Source organism: Manis pentadactyla, chromosome 12 (genome assembly GCF_030020395.1).
Source record: "Manis pentadactyla isolate mManPen7 chromosome 12, mManPen7.hap1, whole genome shotgun sequence".
Classification (NCBI taxonomy): Eukaryota; Metazoa; Chordata; class Mammalia; order Pholidota; family Manidae; genus Manis; species Manis pentadactyla.
Genome location: NC_080030.1, coordinates 4686566 through 4703607, shown reverse-complemented (window position 1 = coordinate 4703607; position 17042 = coordinate 4686566). Strand labels below are relative to the sequence as shown.

General features: G+C 55.6%; 1 protein-coding gene across 2 annotated transcripts in view; it reads right to left on the bottom strand.

The window, feature by feature from the left end:
- The window catches only part of MLLT1 (MLLT1 super elongation complex subunit), a 57602-nt gene that overhangs the window by 35985 nt on the left and 4575 nt on the right, over positions 1-17042 (bottom strand). For both annotated transcript variants that reach the window (XM_036895735.2, XM_036895736.2), the window contains exons 2-3: positions 12589-12769; positions 5849-5931 (exon numbers count right to left, since the gene is read on the bottom strand). In XM_036895735.2, coding sequence (XP_036751630.2) covers positions 5849-5931; positions 12589-12769 — 264 coding nt within the window. The remainder of the gene's footprint in view (positions 1-5848; positions 5932-12588; positions 12770-17042) is intronic.

The window sequence follows — 17042 nt, the reverse complement described above, 5'->3', positions numbered from 1 at the left end:
ATCAGGTACCATACGAAGGAACATCACCCACCCATAAAAGGAAACGGAACACTGACACACCACGATGTGATGGAGCTGGAAAACATCTTGCTAAGTGAGAGAAGCCAGGCGCACACAGACACTACTGCATGGTTCCTCCTGTAGGAAACACCTGGACTAGGGACTGGGGAGAAAGGAGAGCAGAGGCAGGGGGGCAGGGGGAGGAGAGCAACTTCCAAATGCGGACGGGGCATTCCCCTGGGGCAGCAAGTTTTGAACCTAGAGAGGTGGTGGGTGCACAGCAGTGCAAATGCACAATGACCCTGAACTGTGCACTTTAAGTGGTTCATTGTGTATATTTGGATTTCACCTCGATTTTTTTTTTTTTTACAATTGTGGCATCCTAGGAGGAGATTTGGTCTCTGACTGTTCCTGGTGCAGATCTCCTTTGCTGTGGAATTTCACAAGTGACAAGGTGACAGGAATGTCTTTCATTCTAACAAGATGACTCTTGGTGGAGCCTAGACACCCTGCCGACGGGGCTGGTCACCAGAAGGACCAAGCTCGGTGCGAAGCTCTGACCTCTCAGCCCCACGTCCCAAGCCCTGGAGACAATGAGGCTGGAGATGGAGCTAATCACCAACGGCGGACATGTGATCAGTCACACCTACATAAAAAAACCTCAAAGAGTCACTGAACAATGGGGTTGGAGAGCTCCCAGGCGGTCACACAGAAGGAGCTGGAAGGCCATGGGAGCTCAGCCCAGCCCATGCCTTGCCCACACGCGCTGCCATGTGCTTGCCTGAATTGTATCCCTTGTAATGAACTGGCAAAAGTAAGGAAAGTGTATCAGAGTATCGTGAGCTGTTCTAGCAAATCATGGAATGTGAGGAGCAGGTCTTGGGAACCGGTAAGGCCAAAGCCCAGGAGGCCTGGACGGGGGCTGGTGTGGCAAGCAGGGGCAGTCCTGTGGGGCTGAGCCCCTCAGCTGTGGGGTCTGTGCTAATCCCGAGTAGATGGTGTCAGAACTGAACCAGACTGGAGACCTACAGGGTGTCCGAAGAATCAGAGCTGGGGAAGTACTGGAAGGGACACACGCGCTGTGTGTCAGAAGTGGCCTGAGGGGAAGCAGCTCCATCCTGCACCTATCTTACTTCTGCAGGCAGACCCCCAACACCATTTTTTCCATGGGGGTAAGAGGTGGTTTACCTGTAAAAGAACAACCTGCCCACAGGGCAGCGGACTGTGGTCTCCCAGGAGTCCTGGTGCCGAGTTCCACGGAAAGCAGAGGCCCCTCACTGGGAGGATGCTGCGTTAGGGGGAAAATATCCAGTGCCTGAGCGGCGCCGCTGCTGCACGGGGTGCAGGGAAGCGAGCCCACCATCACACTTCCTGTGGGAGGCCTCAGAGGCCGCTTTCCCACTGTCCCGCTTCCCCGGCCGGCCTCAGGACAGCGCAGCTCCTACAGGACAAGGCACATTCCCAGCACGTCTACTGCCACCGCACCTGCCGAGCACCTCGCCTTCCGCCCTGAATCCTACCAGCTCTGAGAAGCCCATATCACAGATAGAGAAACTGAGGCCTTGGAAGCAGCTGGTCCACAGCCGTCTCCCCCTTTGCTTACTATCTCGGAAATCCACTTCCATAACCCACCGCGGAGGGGCAGCCAGCGCTGGAAACCAAGGGCGACCCTGGCCTGCGTCAGCAGAGCCCAGGTGCCGCCCGTTTCAGCCGGTCTTCCAACCTGGGGAAGCTGCTTCTCCACCGAACTGGTTTCCTCTCCCACAACTGTCTGATCTTCACAAAACATCTCCAAGTAGGGCCCCACAGCACAATACATAAAACAATACCACCCTATTGCTGGGTGTGACCAAAGGCCAGAATTGTGAACAGCGGCTCTCTAGGTGGAGCTTGTCTCGGGGGTTTAAGCAACAGATGTGCACAAACAACCACACACTCTGCTGGTTCAAATCCCAGCTCCGTCCATTACCATGGACGGCCTTGACCAGGTGACCAAGCATCCTGGGCTCCTTCTCCCACAGATTGGGGAGATCACCTTCCTCCAGGACTTGTCTGCAGACTAAATAAGCACCCACGTGGCACAGGACACGCCTGGACTGGGAGCCCGCCTGCCTCGGGTAGGCCTCGCCTCGCCTCCTCAGCTGTCAGTGCAGGGCTGCCCTCTACAGCTCGGAGGGCAAAAGCACCTCTAGAAACAGGATTCTGGCGAACAGACGGTGTCCAGCATTTGTCCTCAATGAGAGAACATGCTGTAATTCTGAGGACTGGCTCCAGGCAGCCCTCAGGCCCCAGCCACCCATCAGACAAGTGAATTCCTAGGGACCCCTTTTATGTTTAAAAGAAGAAAACATGGTGCACACTGTGTGGGGGGTCACGGGGAAGACAGTGTAGCTCAGAGAAGACAAGTAGGGACTCTGTGGCATCTTACTACACTGAGGGACAGTGACTGCAATGGGGTATCGGGGAACCCGATCATAAGGGGGAATGTAATAACCACATTGTTTTTCTTGTGAAACCTTCATAAGAGTGTATATCAATGGTACCTTAATAAAAAAATAAAAGAAAAAAAGAAAAAAACTGACATCTGCCCACAGGGTTTAAATGAAACCACATGAAAAACCTATTCCACCTAAACAGGACTATGGTGCTATGTGTAAATGAGACCTAGAGAAAGTCCTCTCGGGCAGCAAAAGCTCTGAGCCCCAAAGCAGCTGCCACCCTGGAACACTGCGCACAGGCCTGAGGTGCATGCCCACGGGTTCCCCAAAAGGGGCCCCTGAGGAAGAGGCAAGGTGCTTGGGGCCCCACCCCAGGGCCTTCCTTACAAAGGAATGTGGCATGAAAAGCTCACCAGGAGCAGAGGGTCCTGCACTGCCCTGCAAGACATCACACACACACACATACACACACACACACACACGCGCGCGCGCGCGCGCACGCACGTGCACACACACCCGTGCACCCACCAAGTAAGAAAGACCAAGGATCTGCAAGACCATGTGGGATATTCAGGACACACTGGGACAGGCCCTCGCTGCCTCCTCAATGCCCTAGTGTGGGTGAGGATGCCCACTGTGGGAACAAGTCCTACAGCTGGGGACCACCCGCTCCCTTCCCTAGAGGCGCAGGACATGGCGGTGGAACCATGGAGCATTCAGGCCAGGAAGTCTGGACAAAAGGCTCAGGTGAGCGCTAAGAACACAGCAGAAGGGGCAACGTAGCCTGACCCCCATTCCTGTGGCTTGATAGAAGGGCGGCGGGCTGGGAGCACCTGCGTGGCCTGGGTGTCCTAGCACCCTGGCTTCTGCCTGCAGCTGGCCTGAGACCCCACCACCACCGCATGAGGCTGAGAGGACGAGCCTAGCTAAGCAAACAGCACCAGCCATGCCGTACGCGACATGCGGCCAGCCTCCAGGGGCCTAGCTGCCCCCGGCAGGGCCATGAGGCCACACGGATCTGGCGCTCGATGCTCCCTCCACGGGCTCCCCCACTGCCCTCAGCTGTGTGGTCTGAATGAAGGTCCACAGACACGACGCGACAACTCGGCCAGAGGAAGACTCTGGAACATAGCTCTTACTCTGACCACAGAATAAAAATAAGAAGGGAGAGAAGCCTCTCTTGCCCTGGGACAATGTTCTACTTGTGGGGATGGCCCACCACTGTTCTGAGGAAGACTTCACACTATCCCAAGTCATCGGTGTGCCAGAGGGGAGAAAATCCGTGCTTAAAAAACCAAGTCGAAATCAGTGAGTAGACAGTGGTCATCGGGGTCGGGGTGGGGGAAACAGGGCGAGCTGGAAAGGATACAAATGTCTAGCATAAGCTGAGCCGGGTCTGGGGCCTGCCGGACAGCATGGCATCCATGCTTACCCATCCCGTGCGCCAGGAGAGCTCCAGGGCCCAGGGCCTGGTCCTGTGCATCCCCGCGCAGCAGCCCCACCCGCTGGGGGAAGACAGAGCCTCCCGGCAGACCCCTGAAGGGCAGCGGGAAGCCAGGCAGGTACCTGGTGGATGCAGATATGGCCCCCAGCAGGGAGAGGAAGGTCTGCGTGTTGGGGACCAGACAGGCCTCAGGGAACACAAGCCTCACTGGCCTGTGGAACCCTAACTGCCTTTGAACCTCAGAGGGAACTGACCCAGTCCACCCCGAGATGAGCTCGAACTGGCTGCGACTGCAGCAGCACCCACCCCTGCAGAAGCGCACTGCGCACAAATGCTGAGCACTACCTGCAGGAGCACTCGGTCTCCTCAGCCAGCCGGGGTCCACTACCACTGTCCTTCTCCAGGGGCTGCCCACTGGGGCTGCAGGGCGGGTGACACCGGCCCAGGCATCAGCCCTCTTCCCCCACACTCCTGGAGCAGTGGACGCTCCCTGCCGGGGCCTCCCAAGCAGGGCTACAGAGGACGCCCAGAAGCTAGCTGTGGGCACGGGCACCAGCAGAGTGCAGCGGCTCCCCTGCTAACAGAGCCTTCACCTGCACAGACGGGCTGGTCTCCGCAACTCTCGGGGTGACCCGGGCTCCTGTGAGCTAGGCCCAGAAGGCCCCACCACCAGATCCTGCCAAGTCACACCTGCTAAAGTGTCACTCAGCTCCCAGAGGTCAGCGCACTTAGTCCCATTGCTAGAGATCCGGGATGCAGGGCGGTTTGAAGCACAGCCAGGTATGAACAGGTGACTAATGAAACAAGCAGCGGTTCCACAGGCCCTGGGAACACTCCTTCCCAGAAGACAGCAGGGCCGCTTGCAGCCCATAGCTGCACTCGAGGAAAAGTGTCGGCAGAGCCAAGCCACCTCTGAGCCAGCAAAGGTCACGGTGGCCTCTTGGTGGCACTTGTGGGGAGCAGAAACAGGCTGCCAAGAAGGCTTGTTTTAATTTAATTACTGAGCTTAAAAAAAAAAAAAGGCACCAAGTTCTGAATGTGTTCCCCCAAAATTCATGCTAAAATCCTAATTGCAAATGTGATGGTAATTGAAGGTGGGCCTTTGGAAGATGACTGGGTCCTGATGGCGGAGCCCTCTTGAATGGGATCAGTGCCCTCATGACAGAGACCCCAGAGAGCCCCCGGGCCCTCCTCCACGTAAGGACAGAGAGAAGTCTGCAGCCTGTAAGAGGGCCCTCGCTGCCCGTGCTGGCACCCTGACCTCGGGCTTCCAGCCACCAGAACTGTGAGCAATAAATTCCTGCTCTTTGTAACCTGTCTCATCCGGTATCTATTACAGCAGCTTCAATAGACTAAGACTATATATAATATATATAATCATTGTATATGTTTAGAAACCATACATGGAGGAAAATAAAACAAAACCCCCTGTAATCTTACCACCCAGATTACCCGTTAACAATTTTGATAAATATAACTGCTTTTTTCTGTAAGTAATATTCATAACTTGTTTTTCTTTCAACAATATTAAAAACACCCCTCTGCACCCTCAGGTCACTGCAGACTCTGTTAAGATCACCATAAACGTACCTAACCAATTGCCTGATGCTGGACATTTAGGTAATTTCCAGATCTTCACCACTAGTCACGGCCAGGTGACTAACCCCGAGGACGACCCACGGACTCTGGCGCTGTCAGGCCTGTCCCTGCTGACTCAGGGACCACGCACGCTTTCAGGACCATGGAACAGGATGTGGCCCGGCTGCTCCCTGGGCAGGCAGCACCCACTGATTGGCACAGCACCTGCCCCCGCATTCAAGGGACAGATAGACACACTCCGCACTGCCTTGCCCACCCGCCCACGTTCTGACTCGGATTTCTCCACTGCTAGGAATCCCCACGCTCCGTCCCCATGCACCCCAGGTCTACTCCCCTTCTGGGAGCCACACCCCTGCTGGGGCCCTACCTTGTTTTTGAAGTACACCTCGATGGGCATGATGAAGCCAGCATACCCCGACTCCTCCACCTTGTAGGGGGGCTCCTTGCACACTGAAAGGAAAGGGGAAAGGCATCTGTCAACTCCTGGCCAGGCCAAAGCCAGCAGCAGCAGTGGGCCCGCAGCTCCCCGTACCTCCTCCCTGGGGCTCAGCTGGCCTGGCACAAAGGCGGCTTCTCTGGAGGCCGGCTCCCTGGGAGCATCAAATCCCATGCCAGCTCCCATGCCCAATCTTACGGAATTCCAAGAGGTCACAGGGAACAGAAGGAGCAGAGCAGAGGAACGGTGACGCTGGCCACCATGGAGGAACAGTGGCAGAGGAACAGCAGGAAGGGACATGACATTAGCTAAAGCAGAACAGCCAGAGATGGCCTCTGGCCACACAAGTTCACCCAACACAGGGCAGGGAGCTGCCTGGGGCCTCGACAGCCCAGGCAGGGCAGTGCCCTACAGCACCCACTGCCTCCGTCCCTCACTCAAACCCATCAGCTGACGCTGGGAGGCGGAGATGGCCCAGTCTCAGGGGGGACACTCCTGGGTTCTGTCTTAGAGCCTAACAAAGGTATTCCAAGTGATGCAAAAAGAGACTCAACCCCAGAGGTTAAAAAACCCTGACGTCAAGAAAAACAGCAATGCAGGTAAAATAGTCTCTGGCAATCTCACTCTCCAGGGTGAACTGTGAGTGCCTGACACACATGCTGTCATCACGGAAGTAACATGCCAATACTGTTCTCTACTTCTAAGAAAATCGGAGCCATACAGATCAAATCCCTGCTGCCCTCCACCCCTCCTGCGCCAGAGGCAACCACCGCAGGGAGAGGAAAAACCCTGCCCACTGTTAAAACCTTTCTGCATGTACATCTGCACAGAGGGCCAGAAACTGCTGGCAAACAGTGCGTGGAACATAATGAGACACGACTTTTTCAATTAAAACATTTTAAGACTTTTTCCTTAAAAAATATTTTCAGCTCTGAAATATCACACATCACAAATATCTCACGTATCTCATATATTCAAACAACACTGGCCAGCGAGTGTGGTAGGTTTGAAATAACTAGCACCCTCCAGGCCAAGACTGGCTGGACAGCAGAGGGGGGCCAGGCTACCTTGCTCCAGACGCCCTGGCCCCGACTCCCTCTACGGGGTGCCCTGAACACTGTCACCTGACGTCAGGGTCTGCACGGGGGTCATTACTGCCAGCAAGCGCTGCCTGCACCCACTTACTGCTCCAGCACCACTGGTGTTGGACATGCTGGGAGACAGAAGAGGCCCTGAGGGTGCCCCAAACCTCAGAGCTTAGCCTTGGCGGTGTCACCACCCCCATTCTGTTAGCCCACAGCCCCCTGCCTAAAGGACAGCAGGCCAGGTCACCACGTGGTTGCTCCTGGTAGGCTGCGGTGCTATCATGGGAGATGGTGGCCCCGCATCTCTAATCCGCAGTCCCGTGCTCCTTGGACTTCCTCCCAGTGGATGCTGGATGGGAACTTCAGAGCTGGCCTACCCCAAACATCCTCCTCCTCCCCCCTTAACTCTGCAACCCCTGCAGCACCTGCAGCTTAGGACCCAAGCTGCCCACCCAAGGCCCTGGGGTCACCCAGACTGCTCCCTCTCCTCCAGCTCACCTGTCACCATAAGCTATCATGTCCACCTCTTAAAATGCTCTGGAATGCACCCCACCTCTCATGGGGGTCACTGCCCAGAGCCTCCCTAGCCCCACACCCTCAGGCTGGTGACCGCCCTGAACGCAAGTGACTGTCCCCCAATGGCTTCCGGCTTTGAGTGCCTTGAGGAAGCCTGCACCAGCTGCACCACCTCCAGCCTCATCTCCCACCAGCACCACCTCATGGTCAAAGTCCAGCCTCACAGACCTACTCAGATCACGGACCACTTCCTCTACGACCCATTCTCTGAGCTCCCCACCATTTTCAGCCCATGGTCCCCTCCTATGGCTGCCAGCGTCCACGGGCCACTCGATCACAGCACCTCCCGTGCTTACTCTGTCCACCTCTCTCCATTCCCTCCATCTCACTCAGTGTTACACCCCGCCGGCCAGAACCAGGGTTGGACCTTTTGAAAACATACATGAAGTATCTGCCAGACACTGCTGAGCAGGCCACAGTGCCTGCCCTGTCAGGTCCCCTGCCAAAGTGAGGACCAGGATGCAACATGGACAGGGAGGCCAGATCCCAGGACGCCTCCTGGGTCACCCATCGGTCTGAGCAGACTGGGGGGTAATGGGGCCTCCAGCTGCTTGCAGCCCCTGCCTGGTGCTCTGCCCCACCCAGCAACAGTGAGCACGGCCCGCCGCCCCCTTGACTGCATCTAGCACAGGGCCGGCACCGTGAATACTTGAGTCAACCTGAGCCCAGGAGGAAAGTGGGCACGGGTCAGAGAGGAGGGGCCCATCTTCACCACACGATCCCCAACAGAGGAGGTATGTGCAAAGGCACGGGGCAAAGGAGGGGTTGGGCACCTGCTTGCAGACTCTGTCCCCTGCCCGGCTCCCTCCGCCACCCCCAAACTAAATCCCATCCAGTCAGGGCCCACCTCCCAGCAGGGACAGACCTGTTCTCCCTTGGCCTCTGACCTCCAGGTCACTATGTCCATTGCGGGCAGGTGTCTCTCCAAGTGCACGTGTAACGTCTGGCACTGATACCCTCCCAGATGCACACCCTTTCGGGGAAGGGACCCTGTCATGTGTTCCTCATGCCTCCCCAAAGGCCTGGCAGATGACAGACACTCCAAGGCTGAAAAGCATCCGTCCTTTCAGAGACCTGGTCCCGGCTTCCGGACTAACTTGGGGGACCAAGTGTGCGCACTGGCCTGCTGTCCCAGCTGAGACCGTGGAAACCAAAGTGACACAAATACGACAGGAAATAAAGCCAACAGTGAAGTGGGGAGGAAGGTGATGTGAGCAGTCCAGACAGTTCTGGGGGGCAGAGAGTAGATGAGGAAGAAAACAGCAGACTAAAGCCCATGTCCTCAGGTCTGTGATATGCCCAACAAATCAAAAACAAGATGCTTTAAAAAAGGAAAATTATAGAGAGAGAAAAGGCTCTTGGATATTACAAACAGTATTTACCATTTTTTACTTCAATAGAAAGACCAAAAGAAAAAGCTGACAAAATCCCCCTGAACACAGAGCAGAAGGACAGATTTTTTAAAGAGTGAGATGTGAAGAAAAAATTCAGCAGATTTAAACAAATGTTAACAGCAGCTAATATTTATTGTGTGCCACACCCACTGTGTGCCTGGCACCTTGCTCAGCACTTTATTAACTCACTTATCATTTAATCTTTACAATCACCTTAAAGGCAGATACAATGGTTCCCATTTTACAGATAAAAAGATTTAGATATACAGAAGCAATAAGCACCCTAGAAAGAGAAAATAAGTAGATGGAAATAAATTGTCAAAGAAACAGAAGAAAACTTCCTGGAGCTAATGTGATGGACACAAAGCGTCCAACATTAGGAGCAAAAAAACAAAAGAAGATCCCAGAGATGTTATTAAAAGTGATCCTAAATGTTTCTAGAGAAAACAAAACAAAACCCAAGTCATCTGCAGTGGAACAAAAACCCAGGGGTATCCGACTTCTCAGAAGACAATGAAGCGATACTTTCAAAGCTCTGACTGACAGTAATTCTCCAACTGGAATATTACACCCAACCAGACTATCAGGCAGGTGTGAGAACAGAAGGATGGCACTTTCAAAGGGACGAGGAGTCAAGAGTTTATTTCCCATACAACTTTCTTCAGAATTTGCTCAGGTAATTAATCTCTTGGGATATTACTTGAGAAATTACTCCAGTAAAACAAGAAAATAAAGGAAAACATCAAACATGAAGCAAAGTAAATGGCCAAATTTTAACCAAGAACAACAAAAAGAGCTGACTTTGACATGACCTTGAGCATTCTCCTGAGTGCTCACCGTCAGGATGAGTGGAATCCTGGTGTACTGACCGGCCCTACAGTGAACACAGTCAGTACAGGGCAATGCTGTTTGCTGGCTTCTGACTCTTACAGTCACTCTCTGATCTCAGAAAGGAAGACTGGGTCTTAATTCGACAACCTTAACATTGTCAAGTCTAACTCCCAAAAGGAGGGGTGTAAGGTTCCAGGAAAGACAGGGGGAGTGGGTGCTCCTTCCTAGGTGGAAAATCAGAGGATGACAGGGCAGAAGAAGCCACTTGTGCACTCAATGTTCAGAAGCAATTACTGATCCTTCAGCACTGGGGACGGAGCTGCAAAGTACAGCAAGACACCCGGCTCTCATTGGGGGAGGAGGGAGGATGGGCAAGATAAATAATACATATAATATGATCAGAGGCTAAAGAGAACTACAGAACAAAGGCCAAGCAGCATGCAGCCATAAAGGTAAGCTGAGCAAAGAGACTGCACGTGAGAGCTGGCGGGCAGCGAACATCTGGGGAAGGGAGATGGGGAGCCTGGCATAGGATCGCAAAGGGAAGTGGGGTTCATTATCCTAAGTCACAAGGGCCATCCCTGCAAAAACCAAGCTCTTCACTAGAAAACCTCCAGGAGAGGGTGGATGAAAGACATCTGAGTTTAGGATAAAGTCTAGGTAAGTTAGCAAGAATTTTTTTTTTTTTAATTAAGAAGTAAGAAGCAAATTGGCTTCTATACTAATTTGAGGTGTGAGGGAGGCACGAAGGACAAAGGACAAAACGATTACCCTGAAATGGGGATGGAAGCTTCCCCTCCTCAGCCCTGCTGCTGGGTTGGGGATGTGTACACATGGGACTTAGAAGATACTTTTTAAACACATAAAGTATCATTTTAGAGACCAGAGTCCTAAAACAAATACACTGGCTTGTTAACCGGACCCATGTTTCATTGACAACTGGCAAAATATAATCCAGCCCAGTGTTGTGGCCGCAACAAACAGCAAACTGGGCCTGAGTACTTGATACATCTGATGCTGTCTGCGCAGGGCAGCCCAGACAGACTGCAACCAGCAGGACTCCACTGTGATTTAAACCCTGCCCACAGGCTGGCATGTTAGGAGGGTGCACCTCACCTAAAACCCCACCCTCAGTTACCTGGAGCCCAGAGAATGTGCCCCTTCCACACGCACACAGGCAGACTACTGGGCCTCTCTGACCCTCAGTTTCCACACCTGCCTGCAGGGACTCTGGGAGGCCCCGTGACGCAGGGGGTCACGAGCAAGTGCGTGCACAGTACAGACACTGCAAGTGCTGTGGACAGCAGACGCTACTTCTAATGGCTGCTTGGTTACCCACCCGGCAGGGACAAAGATGAAAGAAGCGGCTAAAGGTGGATGGAATCATCACCCTGGGCCTCTCCCGGAGGGCAGGGGACAGGGCGGGGGAGGTGGATGGGGGAGCACGAGAGAGGACGCTGCCTGAGGAGAGGGGGGCTGCGCCCGGGCAGGGGGCCACCGGCAGAGCACAAGAGCAACCACAGACACCTGGCGGAACGGGCACGCAGGAGCCGTAAGAACAGGACCCCTGCTTCAAAGCACAGGCTGCTTCCCTGGCCCCCCACCTGTAAAACAGCCCTGGAGGCGCAGAATGGAGACACAGCACATGAAAAGCTACACGGGAAGAGCTGAGGGATTACTCCTGAAGGCTGTTTATGGGGACCTGCTGAGTCAGCGACCACACCAGCTCTCCTCCAAGAGGCTCAGAAAGGAGAGGTGGAAAGGGGGAGAAGGTGACAACTGGGTCAGGAGCAATCAGGGAAAGCGACCGCTGACAGCTGATGGAAAACACCAACAGGAAAGGCTCCTAGGCCACCAGGGGCGTCACACCCCGTTCCCAGGGAGCCAGATGCCTCTGCTTCCATCCCAGATGTCACCTCCCCACTAGCCCGACCTGCAGGCCTGGGATGGGCTCCTACTTCAGCCTGAGGCTGTCCACACCTGCACAATCCTCGGGGTGCCCTGAAACCCTGCCCTGCAGGAATAGGGCTCAGCAGCCCCACTATCAAAGCCCTTCATTTCTTTATCAACTCATCCACTCAAGGAGTATTTATTGGACCCAAGACATGCCAGGCCTCACACAGGGACTCAACGGCAAGGGGACCAGCTGCAGGCCGGTCCCCAGAGAGCTCAGAAGACTGCCACCAGCCTCATTCCAAATCCACATCAGACTCCCCAGGGAGTGCTCTCTGACCCCCACAGAGGGTGAGTCCCGGCTCTGCCCGTAATCCAGACCCTGCCAGAAGGCCCGGGTGGGACCTTCGGCCTGACGAGAGGGCAGGCTGAGAGGTGAGGCGGGCGCGGGGGACATGTGAGGAACAGCCGGCAGCCAAACGAGCACCTTCTACACTCTTTGCCCCAAATACCACAACTTCTTAAGATGGCATCTCTCGTCAAACGCAGGCCCAATTAGCAACTTCCTGATAACCCACCAGGTGGGCATAAGTCACCCTTCCTACCCACTGGCTACTTTCTCCCGGACGCTTTTCAGTGCCTGAGTCTAAATAATGCACAAGACACAGTCACTACCTCCACTGGGCGTTCCCTTTGAGGGACTCGGTGGAGGAAGGGGAGGCAGAAAGGAGGCCGGAGGACCGTTTCACGCATGCTCCTGGCTCAGTGAGGGGAACACACACAGGACGCTCAGAGTGTGGGCCCTTCTGCCCCGGGGGGAGGGCAGACGAGCCTGCCAGGGGGCGACACTGTGCTAGTAGCACAGGTGCTCAGCCTGCAGGGCTGCACTCACCGCGCTTGGGCTTGGGGAAGCTGTCGTGCAGCCGGAAGACCACCTTCTCCACGAAGTGCTGGATGTCACACTGCTCGGGGCCGCGAACAAACACCATCCAGTCGTGGGTGAACCCCTCCGTGGTGGGCTTCTTGCGCAGTTGGGCGCGGTGTCCCAGCTCTAACTTGACCTGGACAGTGCACTGGAGGGAGAATGAAATGGGCACAGAGTCAGCACCGAGCCCACAGCGGGGGACTGCAGGGCATCCCACCCCATCGCCTACACGCCGCGGTGAGCACCAGCCATGGCAGGTGGAAACTCCAGAGTGATGCCTAAGCTCCCGGACCAGCCAAGAGAGAGCCAAGAGCCTCCCGGCCCGCAACAGCCCCGGCGCTGTGCAGATCACCTCGTCTCCTCTCCCGGCAAGCCCACCAGGCCCTGAGTCTGTCCCTGCCTCCCCCTCGTCTCTATCCCAGGCACAGCCTCCCTACTGCTCCTCACATAAGCCCAGCTCACCCCTGCTTCCGGGCCTCGGCATCCGCTGCCTCCGGGGCTCTTCCCCACACCCTGCATGCCAGCTCTTTCCTGTCACCAAGGCCTCAGCTCCACTCCTGCCTCCTTGGGGAAGCCTTCCCTGACCACCTGGTCTGAAGGCACCCACTACGACCCCGTCCCCTGGCCACACGGGGTGCCAAAGATCCGTCTGCTCCGCTCTTACATGGGCTCCTTGGAGGGGGCCCCCTGTTCAGAGCGGAACTCCTCACTAAGGTCTCCCAGTATGCGACCAGTATGAGCAGGAGTGCAACTACCTCACCTGGGGATAGGGGAGCTAAGGCCCCAGGAGCTGCTAAGCAACATACACGGGAGAGGCGGCAGCTGGGAGGGAGAAGGGCCCGGATTCGAGCCCAGGTGTGCACCACCCGAGGGCCGGCTCCCTTTGCCACTCTGCACCTCGCCTGGTCACACCACCCAAACTCCTCGAGTGAGCATTCACTCCCCTCCATCCTGTGGAACGCCTCCTGGAGAACAGAGACCCTTGGGGGCCACCTGAGTCACCCACACCAAGGCCAGCTTGCAGTTCCAAAAGCAGAGAACGGAGCTCACAGCGAAAAGAGGGGGTGGGGGTATGAAGCTCCCAAGGACAGGTCACAGGTGGGTCTGTGACCTGGACAGTCGGCCTCCCGTCATAATGCATATGTGCGACACCCCACCTGAAACATAAGGCAGCTCAGGCTGGTTCCATTCCACTGAGCACAAAGCCACAAAACTTCGAAGCATCCCCACACCTCGGTCGGCCAAAACCACAAACAGGGAACCTACTATAAACATCCACTCTGGTCTGTGAAATCCTCCCTGGACTTCTCACTGATACAGCCAGACACCAAGTATCAAATGCAAGAATGTTACAAAGAAAGCCAAGACCAAGTAGACACTTGTTCTTAAGTGCCGCGATAACCTAACTGGCAGCCAGCACAGCCAGCAGCCAGCCGGTGGCCTGGATCCCACACGGCCCGGATGGAGCGCCGTGTGCCCTCCCTCCCTCCAAGGCCCATCCTCCCAGGGCCTGACCGGAAGGAAACCTTAAGCTGCATTTTCCATCCCCTTCCTCACCCACAGACCTTCTGCGCATCCCTACCTCTTCTGTGTGCCCAGACCCTGCTCAGACCCCACCACCACCGTCCTCCTCCCAATCACCTGGTCTCCAGTCCCCTGTCATTGCCTGAATGCAGGGCACACAGTTCCGATCGCCCACCCGGTTCACAGCTCCCGGTGGCCTGCCACTCCCTCAAAATACAGTCCAACTGCCTCAGCACATCGCCCATTGCCCATCTTCCCACTGTGCATCCCCGGGTCTGAGATGCTCATCGTTTTCACCTTTTACCTTTCTGAAGCTGGAATGTATCCTGCAGACTATGTCTAAGTTTCATGCATCGAGGGCGTCCCGGCTGTGCACACATGCACATTTATGCAGACCTAACACACAAAGGTGTCACTAAGCTGGCAGCATGCCTTGAAGGCTCAGGAAATGCAAGCACCCTACGTTCCAGCACAATCAGACCCTGACCATCCTGAGACACACTGGGACCATCCACTCCTGTCCACCTGCGCTCCTTCGAACCTACAGCCTGGGGTGCCCTACACTCATTTCTCTGATCGAAATTCCACTCGCCCCTTAAGCCCTGGCGCAAGTGCTACTCTCTCCACAGCCCTTTCCAGTCACCAAGCTGGAAACCAACTATACCCTCAGGGCTCCATGGCATCTGTGTACAACCAACCCCACAGCACCCACATCATCCCTTCCCTGCTCCTGACTGTTCACCACTGTCTCCCCAGGGCCACCTCTCGCCTGGCCTTTTAACCTCTATCTTAGACCCATGGGACACAAGGCATCAACAGTACTGGATGAACTAAACTAGAAAGACTTCCTAGCTCAGTGAGTTCTAGGTAGTGCTACCCAAGAGGGACAGGCCAAGGTCACTGACAAGGACAGGGCAGTCCCAATGTCTAACAGAGGCTCAGGGTACTGGCAAGCCAGCTGTGACCAACAGGGCAGAAGGTCCCCAGGCACTGGAAAAGAGCAGGGATTCCCTGGGACCGGGCCTCGCTGCATCCCCCTCCAGGTGGGAACTGGGACAGAGCATTTAGACTCAGCACAACAGGAATGGCAGCCAGCTCTCGGTGGCCCACAGGACGAGGAAACAGTATCTGAGTAAAAGTACCCCAGCCACTGTGTACGGTCTGCAGGCAGAAAAGGTCACAGGCACACGGACAAGCAATAACCAGAGGCTAGGAGGCAGCCGGTGACGTGGCTGGAAAAGGAGGAGATTTCAGAAGACCCCGCAGGACAAGTGGCTGGGGAGGAGGAATAAGGAGGAGACTCAACTCCAAGACGCAGGTGGCTGGGATGCAGCTGGTGCCACATGATGGCTGGTGGGTCACTCCATGGGAAACAACCCCCGAAGCCCATCAGCCAGAGGCGAGCCACAGACCCACCCGAGCGCAGCACATGGATTTGCACACCCACTCCAAAAGCACATCACCCCCAACGGCCATCATCATCATACACACTTTCGTGGTTTCCCGCCGAGAACAGCAGACCAGTCCTGGACTGCTGGGAGCACTATAGGTGAAAGTAAATGCGGGCAATCCAAACAATACCCCGGCGGAGGGCGTCTAGTTCTCTGGAGTGACTCCTTCCTATGCGATATGCCGCTTCCTCAGATTCTGTTATTCCCCCATCAGGCTGCTCCAGCCTTGGCCGCCTTCCTGGCATTTCTGATTACACGGGGCTCTAACCCAGGGCACGTGAGCACCAGAGCAGTTATGGTGAAAGAATGGGACACCACGGCTCCCGTGGAAAGAGGGAAAATTGAAGCGCCAACAACACGCTCCGGAGGCCAAAGTAAACAGGAAGGTTCTGAGGCAGAGATGGGCGATCCCGGCAGCCAGCAGCCGGGCCCAAGCTCTGCCCAGGTGGCATCTGTGGCCCGGGGGCTGGTGCCAACTCAGCCTCAACAACCCCCAGGTTCCAGGTGCCAATGACTGTGCACACTGGTGTGCCTGGGTGAGGAGCACTCCCCACAAATGCCAGAATCTTCGAAGAAATAAAGGTGGTGGAACGGCCCAGACGCTGGGCCACTGTATTAGAACAGAAGTCACCAGTTCAGTGAAGCATCCCAGCTACACTGAACGGGAGGCAAGCAAGAAGCTGAGCCCTGGCCAACGACTCCGACTTGTCAAGTCATGATCATTTACTGGCACAGCTACGCCAATCCCACCCCAAGGTTTCTGCCCTCTCTCCTGCTAGTCCACCTGGGCTCCTCCCCTGTCCTGAACCACCAAAAACACTGAAGCAAATCAGCAAGCTCTTTCTCTGGGAAGGGCGCTTGGCTTAAAGAGGATAACTGCCAGCGACGCTCCCAGCAGCCTCGGAAGGAACGAGGCTCTCTCACCCTGCCGGCTGCATGGAGGCACTCTGCAGAACCTCCAGGGTGGCCAGCTGGAAGCAGCCTGGGGACCTGGCCTCAGTTACTGCTGTGTCCCAGCACCTTGGGGACCACGCTGCCACCCACTCCCTCCACAAAAGCCCAGAACAAAGGAGAACATTCCAGGCCAGCCCCTCTTTTACTTCTGAGAAATCACCCAAAAGCCCTGTGAATGGAGACGGAGTGGCACAAGGGTTCCAAGGGCCATCTGGGGACAGTTAGGCTTGGGCAGAGGGCCTCAGCGAGGCACTGCCCTCTCTCCAGGCCAACTGGCAAAGGGTACTTGGCACCCAAGGGCCAGAATCCTAAGTCCTGCAAGCCAGGCAAACAGATCCTGGAAGGCAGCTTGCCGGGCACTTCTTCCCTAAATGCTTAGGTCCCTCCAAGTGTGGACACCAACGGCCATCACCCAGCAGAGAGAGCGAGCCGGCCTGCTTCCAACAGCCCCCCCACCGCCCACTTCAAAGCCCTTCCCACATCCCACAGAGC